Source organism: Garra rufa, chromosome 14 (genome assembly GCF_049309525.1).
Source record: "Garra rufa chromosome 14, GarRuf1.0, whole genome shotgun sequence".
In the NCBI taxonomy this organism is placed as follows: Eukaryota; Metazoa; Chordata; class Actinopteri; order Cypriniformes; family Cyprinidae; genus Garra; species Garra rufa.
Genome location: NC_133374.1, coordinates 32,659,451 through 32,669,438, shown reverse-complemented (window position 1 = coordinate 32,669,438; position 9,988 = coordinate 32,659,451). Strand labels below are relative to the sequence as shown.

Here is a 9,988-nt window from a genome sequence, read left to right as displayed (position 1 = left end):
ATGATGTGCAATTTAATAACATATTATAATTATGAAAACAAATGTAATGCTCACATGTCTTATATTTCCATTTGATTGATTGTGTTAATCGTTATTACAGGATAATGGTTATGTGCAGATACACACACCAGTAATCACCTCAAATGACTGTGAGGGAGCTGGAGAACTCTTTCAAGTTGAGGTACGGTCTGATTTACATCATTTGTATAGTATACTACGTATTTCTTAGCTGAAGCGTGTATTGTGAGATATACATTTGCAATCAAAATTATTCAACCCCCTTGACCTGCAAGACTTTTTGCTGCAGAGAACAAATTTTGTGAAAACAATTCAACAAATGCATCAGTACACTATTGGAGATAGTTTATTAATACATGTTTAAGTAATTCTGAGTTTGTAAGTTGATGTATAATGAAAAAAAAAATCAAATTGGCTCTAAACGTTCATGTTCAAAATTATTCAACCCCCAAAAGTAAAATTTGGTACAGAATCTTTTACTCCTTAAAACCACCAATAAACACTGCTTGGAAGTGCTTAGAAACTTCTGTCACCTCTCTATTGCAATCTTGACCCATTCCTCGCCTGATAAAGCTTTCAGATCACTGATAATCTTTGGTTTTCACTTTGCCACTGCTTTCTTTAAATTCAAACAAATATTTTCAATGACAATTAAATCTTAAGACTAAACAGGCCACTCAAGAACATTTTATGACTGATCCCTGAACCAAGCATAAGTAGAGTTAGATGTATACTTTGGGATGCCTGTCCTGCAGGAAAGTCCATTGATCATCAGCTTCAGTCTTTGCACCAAAGGCATCACAGTTCTTTCCAAAATGGTCTGATACTTCAAAGAATCCATGATTGTATGGTCTTGTTTTCTACTTCCTGCTACAGTAAAACAACCCCTTAACAGGATTGGCCCACCTCCAAATTTGACGATAGAGAAGGTGTTCTTCTGCTTATAAGCTTTGCCTTTTTTTGCACCAGACATACCACTCACCCATAAAACACTCTACCAGAATTATTTTAGCATGCTTAAGTCAGCCTTTGTGTTGTTCTTGGTCAAGAGTGGTATTCGGCAAGATGCCTCAACATGAAGGCCATAGATGTCTGGTGTTTTTTTTCTACAATTTAAATATTTTTCCTCCTTTCATCGAGTCATCTTGCAAGTCTTTGGCTGTACATAGCAGATCTATTAGTAAAAAATTGCAAGTTGCACTGATCAAACATTTTATGATATTGCGCTTTTTTTGTTCAACACCCTCACAAGTTAAGTACAACACTAAGGAATAAGGCTGCCAGCTGTGTCTCTACGAACTTCAAATGTCTTGGAAATCTTTGTGTAGCCTCAGACTTTCTAATATAATAAAACTATTTCTTCTCTATAGCTTTTGTGCGAGCTCTGTTGACTTTATCATATTTGCTATGCAACTTCAGCACATGCATGGTCTAAATGTATGTATGTGTAACACCCTAAGGTAATTTTGTTTTCTTAAATAGAGTTTTTTTAAGGCTTAATTATGTTTTAAGACAATTTTGTTCCCTACCATAAGAGTAACTGACTTAAAAACAGCAATGTTGAATAGGGGTTGAATAATTATGACATAATTGACAAAAAATAATCCTATAGCTCAAAAACATTACATTATATATTGACATTATCACTTTTAATATGCCAGTAAACTGTTGTAGATGCATTTTTTTTTTTTTTTTTTTTTATAAAATCCTGGATCTTCAAAAAAGCGTGTATTTGTAAAGTACTGCAGTCTCTCTGGGGTTGAATATTTTTGATTTCAACTGTAGCAACAAGCAAAATGTTATTATTTCAGGATATGGTACATGGATACTTTAAAACAATAAAACATATCTTTTTTTGTGCTCTCTGAAGCCTGCAGGTCATAAAAATGACTCAGATGACCCAAACCCACATTTCTTCTCTGTGCCGGCTTATCTAACAGTCTCAGGACAACTGCACCTGGAGGTGATGGCAGGGTAAAGAGAAATTAATTAAACCTTAATTATAGTGCTAAAAACACAAATGTTCCATTTGGAACAGGTCTTGCAAGGGTTGATTAACGAAGTTGAGCACTCCTTCTGTGTGTCAGGTGCCGAACCTGGCTTCAAAAAACAGATGCATGAGTGCTGCCAACATTGCTTTAAAGGTTGCAGAAGTAGAAGGTGAGCTTGTCAGTGCTCAGACCATACGCTGCACACTGCAACAAGTTGGTTTGCATAGGCGTTGTCCCAGAGGGAAGCCTCATCTGAAGCTGGCTCACAAGAAAGCCTGCAAACAGTTTGCTGAAGACAACCTGTCTTACAAGAGCAAGAATTTTGGAACCATGTCTTGTGGTCTGATGAGATAAACTTGTTTGGCTCAGATGGTGTCCAGCATGTGTGACGATGCCCTGGTGACAATTCAGTCAAGCATGGTGGTGGTAGCATCATAGTCTGGGGCTACATGAGTGCTGCTGGTACTGGGGAGCTGCAGTTCATTGAGGGAAACATGGATTCCATTATGCACTGTACATTCTGAAACAGAACATGATGCCTTCCCCCCAGAAACTAGGCCGAACGGCAGTTTTCCAACATGATAACAATCCCAAACACACCACCAAGATGACAACTGTCTTGCTGAGGAAGCTGAAGGTGAAGGTGATTGGGTGGCCAGGTATGTCTCTAGACCTGAACCCTTTTAAGCACCTGTGGGGCATCCTCAAGCATAAGGTGGAGAAGCACCATGTGTCTAACATCCAGCATCTCTGTGAGGAGTGGAAGAGGATCGCAGCAACAACCTGTGCAGCTCTGATCAATTCCATGCCCAGGATGATTAAGACAGTGCTAGATAAAAATGGTACTAACACAATATATTGACACTTTGGACAAGTTCACTTAGGGTGTACTCACATTTGTTGCCAGCTATTTTGACAATAAATATTTTGACAGTAAATCTGTACTGCTATACAAGCTGCACATTGACTACTCTAAAATATATGGAGAGTTTCATTTCTATAGTATTGTCCCTTCAGAAGATATACTAAAGTGGTTGCTGAAATGTGAGGGGTGTACTTACTTTTGCGACACACTGTATGTATCAACTTAATGTAATATGTTAAGACTCCCAGTGTCTGTTAATAAAAAAAGTTTTACAACAGGGCTGCTATAATTACTGCAGAAATACCAGAGGAATCAACCTCTATATGTTGTGTTGGTCAGTAGTTTAAGATCACCTAGAATAAACATTACAATATGTATTAATAAGTTATTATCTAAAGCTGAATGCTACACGGTTTGTAATGATTGCTCAGTGTCTGTTTTTGTCTGTTGTAGGGCTTTTTCAGCAGTGTACACATTCGGCCCCACGTTCAGAGCAGAGAACTCTCAAAGCAGGAGACACTTGGCAGAGTTTTACATGGTAGAGGCAGAAATTGCCTTCACTGAGTCACTAAACGACCTTATGAAGGTAAAAACTCATTTGTTCTCACTCACTGAATTACATACATTAAAGACTCTATCAAGCAACTCCTTGTGGTTTTAGGATGGATATGAAAGTATGTACTTATCATAATGCGCCATTTCATTTTAAAGCTTGTTTCTCATTCTCCAGGTAATGGAGGACTTATTCAAGGCTACCACAGAGCATGTGCTGTCCTGTTGTGCAGATGATGTTGAGTTATTTCACAAATACATTGCATCAGGACACAGGGTATGATGCACAATGCTTGTTCCATATGCGTAATAAGTGTATAAAAGAGGTTCTCCACTATAATGAATGTAATAAACTGATAATATTTGATCTTATTTGAACATCCCCAGGAGCAAGTGGATCTCATGCTGAAAAGAAAATTTAATGTGTATGTATTGTATTTCAGTTTAGCCTACTTTTCACAAATTCGTATAACCCATCAGTCTTTGAACCATTTCTATTTCAAGTATTTTTATTGTATGCTTTTAAATTGAGTTATATTTGCTTCCTACAGCATTTCTTACACTGAGGCCATAGACATTCTAAAGAGCAGTTCACAGAACTTTACATTCAGTACTGAGGCAAGTAAACTACTAAGTTTGTGTTTTAAATAGTTACTTTACATAATATAAGAGATAGTACAAGAAATGCACATAAAATAGCATTTAAAAGTTTGGTGCCAGTAAGAAATTATTACATTTATCCAACAAGGGTATGTTCAAATGATCAAAAGTGACTGTAAAGACAATGTTACAAAATATTTTATTTCAAATAAATGCTGTTAATTTGAACTTTTTTTATCAAAGTATCCCAAAGCTATGGAAGCCTTTTCCTACCACTGAATAAAACTCTTAAAAACAAAGGTGCTTTAAAAGGTTCTTCACAGCGATGCCATAGAATAACTATTTTTGGTTCCACAAAGTACCATTTAGTCAAAGGTTCTTTAAAGAACTCTCTCTTTCTTACCGTTTTATAATTTGAAGAACCTTCATTCACCACAAAGAACCTTTTGTGAAACCGAAGGTTCTTCAAATGTTAAAGGTTCTTTATGGGACCATTTAGACATTAGGTTCTTCTATGGCATTATGCAGCACCTTTATTTTTAAGAGTGTAATTTTGACTTTTTTCTCACAATAAGTAATTGTGATTTTACATCGTGCAATTCTAGTCAATTCTCAGAATTGTGAGATTTTCCCCTGGTTTCACAGACAGGGCTTAAGCCTAGTCCTAGACTAAAATGTAAGTCTGAGCTGTTTCTACTGAAATAAACTTGCACTGACTGATCTTAAAAATATATCAGTGCCTTTTTTTGTTTTAAGATGCACACCAGTAATGTTTTTTTCTAAGCATGTTTATAAAAATTACTTAAATGTCCTAATTGTTCTATGGCCTAATCCAATTTTAGCCTAAGCCCTCTCTGAGATAACAGGGCCATAAACTCACAATTTTGAGTTATAAAATCATAATTGTGAAATATAAACTTGCAATTGCTAGAAAAAAAAGTTGGAATTGCAAGATATAAGCTGCAGTTGATACTTTTTTTCTCAAAATTGCGAGATAAATTACCAATTGCAAGTTATAAATTCCAAATCTGAGGAACAAAATTTGTTAAGTAGTGGTAAAAATGGTCTTACATACAAAACAAGCTTATCAGTTTCCACAAAAATATTAAGCAGCACAAACTGTTTTCCACATTGCTAAAAATTAGAAATGAGTTTCTTGAGCAGAACATCAGGCATATTAGAATGATTTCTGAAGGATCATGTGACACTAAAAGGAAGCAATGATGCAAAAAAAATTGATTTGGCATCAAAGAAATAAGTTAAATTTTGAGATATATTGAAAACAAAAACATTTATTTAAATTGTAATAATATCTCAACATAGTGCTGTTTTACTGTATTTTTAATCAAGTAAAAACAGCCTGGATGAGCACAAGGTTCTAAATTAAAACTTTAAAACCCTTACTGACACAAACTTTTTAATGGTAGTGTGTATTTTAGTTTGAGAAGGTCTCTTTTTGACATTATCCATTCTTTTTTTTTTGCTTTGCATTAGTGGGGCTGTGATCTTCAGACAGAACATGAGAAGTTCCTAGTGAAACATTGTGGAAACGTCCCATTGTTTGTCATTAACTATCCCTACGCGTTAAAGCCTTTCTATGCCCGAGACAACCAGGACCAGCCTAACCACACTGTAAGAACAAGCTCTTATCATCTTATCGTCGTCTTTTCTACATGTGGTTCTGCTACACGTTCCACTCAAGGATTTTTGATAGACCAGCTAATCTGTGTGAAATATCTTTATGTTATGTGTTTAAAGCCTAGACTAAGATGTTATGGCATGTCTTTTTGAATCAGCATGTCCATTAGGCCTATTTCTTTTTATTAGTGCTCATTGCTCTTTCAGTTATTCCTGATGTTTTTTTTTTAACAGGCAGCTGCTGTAGATCTCTTGGTGCCTGGAGTGGGGGAGCTCTGTGGTGGATCCCTAAGAGAAGAGAGACTAGAACTTTTGAGACAACGACTAGCACTGTGAGAATTAGAATAGAATCCCTCTTCACATAGTAATAATAAAAAAATAACATATGCTGTAATTATTTAAAGGTGCACTAAGTGATTTTTGCCAAACAGTGTTGATATTTGAAAGTAACAAAACAAACATCATCCTTATTTTGTTATCTCCGAGTTGTGTGAAACAATGTTAAATCAACGTTACTTACCGCTCCTTGAGCTATCTTTACCGCTGGAAAGCTGCTTTGATGTTTATCCTACCTCTTGCCTGATTGTAACCCTTCTTTTATTCCTCTGATATTTTTCTCGTTTTTTAATCTGGCATGAATGCATTGATACAATATTTTAAATTGTTCTCCGATGTGTACATAGAAGATATATGGCGTAGGTAAGGGCAAAAATTCTCCAGAAATGGTTTTACAAGTCCAGTTACAACCCAAAGATTTGTTCCTCGAAAGAAATGGCCTGTTATTACCTTTTTTGGAAGGTTCATGAAAAATAATGATGAGCTCTGCTCTGATTGGCTGTTTCACAGAGCAGCTCATTTCAGTAGCTCACACAGGGAGGAAAATATATTAATTCATGGAGCTTGAGCCGCTATTAATATGCGTTAGAATGTAAATCTGTTTATTATCAAAATTCTGTGCACAAATATGACACTAAAATGGAATGTGTGTTCCAAATGTATTACATGTTCACAGATGTATCACTAAGTACTATTTACTCTCATCTCCTGCATGTGTTCCCTCTTTTTACAGAGCTGAATTGGAGGACACATATGGATGGTAGGTTTCCAAGAATAATTTTTTTGCAGCCCACCTACATTTTTATTTCAGACTTAAGGGGTGTTTACATGACACTGTTTCCAACTAAAAATGGAGAACTTTTTATGCATTTTGGATGATTATTTACAAGACAATGTTTTGGGGGCCAAAAATGGCAAGAAAATGAAAATGAAATCTCATAGTCTACAAAAAAAACATTCGTAAAAATGGTGACTTCATGTGCATGCCTATTACATAGTGTTTTTTACAAAGTTACATCAGCTATAGGCCTGGCATGCGTAAAGGTGCGGTCACACTGCACTTTTCGTTCCATTGACTTCCATTCATACGCATGCGAATGCGTTAGACCGGAAACGCAAGCCCGTGCGAAATATTTTTGCATTTCGCTGCGTTTGAAAGTTCAAGCTTGGTGAACTCTGACCAACGAATTCGCGTCACATGACTCTGTGTGACCAACAGGAGATCGATACGTCACAGCATGACCTCTAGCTGAATGAAAAGAACCTTAAATTTAAACATTTAAAACTGCAGCACTGTGGTAAAATGTAGTAGATTGTATGTTTTTACATTTAAAATGTATTATTAGTGTCATGTGCTGAATTTAACTTTTAAAAAGATGCGGCAGAGCATGACGTCATATCACGACCGTTGCAGAAGTATCCGAGGGAATTTCGCATGCTCAAAGTGCAGTGTGCCGCGCCTTAATACAGCATTTTAAGTTGTATTTTTTTATGGGGATAATTTTGACCATGTGGTCTGTACATGTAAAAAAGCAAATTTTTGTCAGATTTTTGTCATGTATAAAGAACCTACAATACCCCTAGAGAGCATTTTTGTGATTTACAGGTATCTACAGCTGAGAGAGTTTGGCTCAGTCCCCCATGGTGGATTTGGGATGGGTTTTGAGAGGTACCTGCAGTGCATTCTGGGACTCCACAATATTAAAGATGCAATTCCTTTTGCAAGGTTCTCACGCTCCTGTCTGCTTTAAAACAGTGTTATAAAATGACCAAAGAAAGTTTTTGAATGTGCTTCTTTTTTTTTTACTTTTGCTGATGTTTTTTTTTTTATTCCATTAGTACAGTGGTTCACAAAACCTGTGTCTGCAGCCAACTAACACTACACATTTTGAATGTGTCTTATGCGATGTGCACGATTTTAGCCTAGATTTTTACTCTCCATCTGAAAGCAGTGCTGATGCATTGCTAATGCCTGTGAGATACAATGCCTTGTGAAGTATTCACACCCCTTCATTTTTTCCCCTTCAGTTTTATGTTGCTGCCTTATATTAAACTTTTAAATTACCCAAAAGCTTAATCTGCGAAACAAAAACAGAATTGTCACAATTACATAAATTTATTAAAAATAATTGAAATAAGTACATTAGCCGCCTTTCCACTGTCGGGCCAGTGCGAGCCAGTGCTAAGAGCGTGCCGGGCGGGGCTAATGGCCTCGAGTCGCAAGCACCAAGGCCAAAAGTAAGCTGCGTTTCCACTATCGAGCCAGTAGCCTCGCTGCGCAAACCTAAAGCCCGCCCTTTACACACCTCCTTGGATCAAACGTCACGAAACCCCTCCCCTTTCAGCGGGGAGATTGAAAGTCACCGTAGTGTGATGATCATCGAACGAAGACAGCTGAAGCGGCTGTTGTTTGCTCCTTTCGGTGTTTTTTTCGTGGAAGATGAGGCAGCGAAACCAAGATGCGTAGACGGAGGCTCAGCGGCGTTTACGCCGAAAGCTTATGTTAGCTGCAAGGCGAAAAAGAACAATACAGGGACGTGGAAGCCGGATACAGCGAATGCAGAAACGCCTTGTAATGTTGGTGTTGTCTGTTCTGATGCAAGAAGTGCTTTGCAACAGTTGTTTATGCAGCAGCAATATTTGTAATGTATTACATTAATAAATCACTTGAAAAGAAGCGTTGTTTTTATGACCTACACACAAATCTTTCGTCTAACTTGGAATTACATCAAACTAAATGTTGCACATTATCTACACACTACTGCAAAAAATAACTACACAGTTGTACCTCTAGTATAATTTTTTATGCCTTTATTTAGGTACAGATACAGGTACAGTGTATGTTATGTTATCAAGGTGTGTTGGTGAGTTTTTGTGGGGGTTTTTGGACGATGTAAATAAACTTATACATCAGATCTAATTTTTATAGGATCTTATTTGCATTTGTCCAAAATTTTATTTTTATCACGTCTTCGTTTCTGCAGACGCCGTCAAACTGGCGTTGTATATTGTCCTCGGCCCAAATGCTTAGAAGAGCCCTGTATTAGTAATTCGGCGAAATGCGCTTCTTACCGCAGACACACTCCGCCTTTCACTTTGACCACGCCTCAAGCCCCAGCTGGCCCACTTTGGCCCAAGGTTTTCGTAGGGCCAAAAAACCCGGGCCATTGGCCCTGAGGAAGCACCGACGAGGCACGATCAGGCCCCGGAAGTGACAGTGGAAACGCGACTGGCCCTGGCACGCACTAGAACGCCCGCTTTTGGCCCGACAGTGAAAACGCGGCTATTGTAACTCGGTACTTAGCAAAAGTTTCTTTACAGCCTCAATTCTTTTTGAGTATGATGCAACAAGGTTTGCACATCAACATTTGGCAAATTATCTGCCATTCTTTGCCTCACCTCTTCACCTCTCAAGCTCTGTCAGCTTGGATGGGATCTGAAGACATTTTCAGGTTTCTCCAGAAATGTTTGATTGGGTTCAATACCACGCTGTGGCTGGGCCACTCAAGAACATTCACAGAGTTGTCTGTAAGCCACTCTTGCTCTGTGTTTGGGTTCATTGTCCTGCTGGAAGGTGAACCTTCTGCCCAGTCTGAGGTTCTGAATGCTCTGAACTGGGTTTTCATTAAGACTACCTCTATTTTTGGTGCATTGAGCTTTTCTTCTATTCTGACAAGCTCTTAATTCCCTGCCACTGAAAAACAGACCGACATGAGGCTGCTACCAGCACGCTTTACTGTTAGGATGGTATTCTGGAGGTGATGAGCAGTGCCTGGCTTCCTTTAAACATGATGCTTGGAATTGAAGTTCATCAGACCACAGAATCTTGTTTCTCACAGTCTGAGGATCCTTTAGATGCTTTGTTTTGCAAATTCCAAGTGTGTCTTTATTGAGAAGAGGATTGAGTCTTGCCACCATAATGCCCAGATTGGTGGAGTTGTACCAGTGATGTTTGTCCTCATGTAAGTTTTTCGTATCTGCATACATG

At 37.8% G+C, this 9,988-nt stretch overlaps 1 protein-coding gene across 1 annotated transcript; it reads left to right on the top strand.

Annotated features, from left to right (window-relative positions):
* Positions 1 to 94: 94 nt before the first annotated feature.
* On the top strand, positions 95 to 7,781 carry nars2 (asparaginyl-tRNA synthetase 2, mitochondrial). Its single transcript, XM_073818104.1, has 10 exons — positions 95 to 181; positions 1,889 to 1,992; positions 3,328 to 3,460; positions 3,605 to 3,703; positions 3,814 to 3,851; positions 3,978 to 4,044; positions 5,521 to 5,658; positions 5,899 to 5,996; positions 6,734 to 6,760; positions 7,607 to 7,781. Exons 2-10 carry the CDS (start codon positions 1,985 to 1,987, stop codon positions 7,749 to 7,751), a joined length of 753 nt encoding a protein of 250 aa, XP_073674205.1. The 5' UTR covers positions 95 to 181; positions 1,889 to 1,984; the 3' UTR covers positions 7,752 to 7,781.
* Positions 7,782 to 9,988: the final 2,207 nt, after the last annotated feature.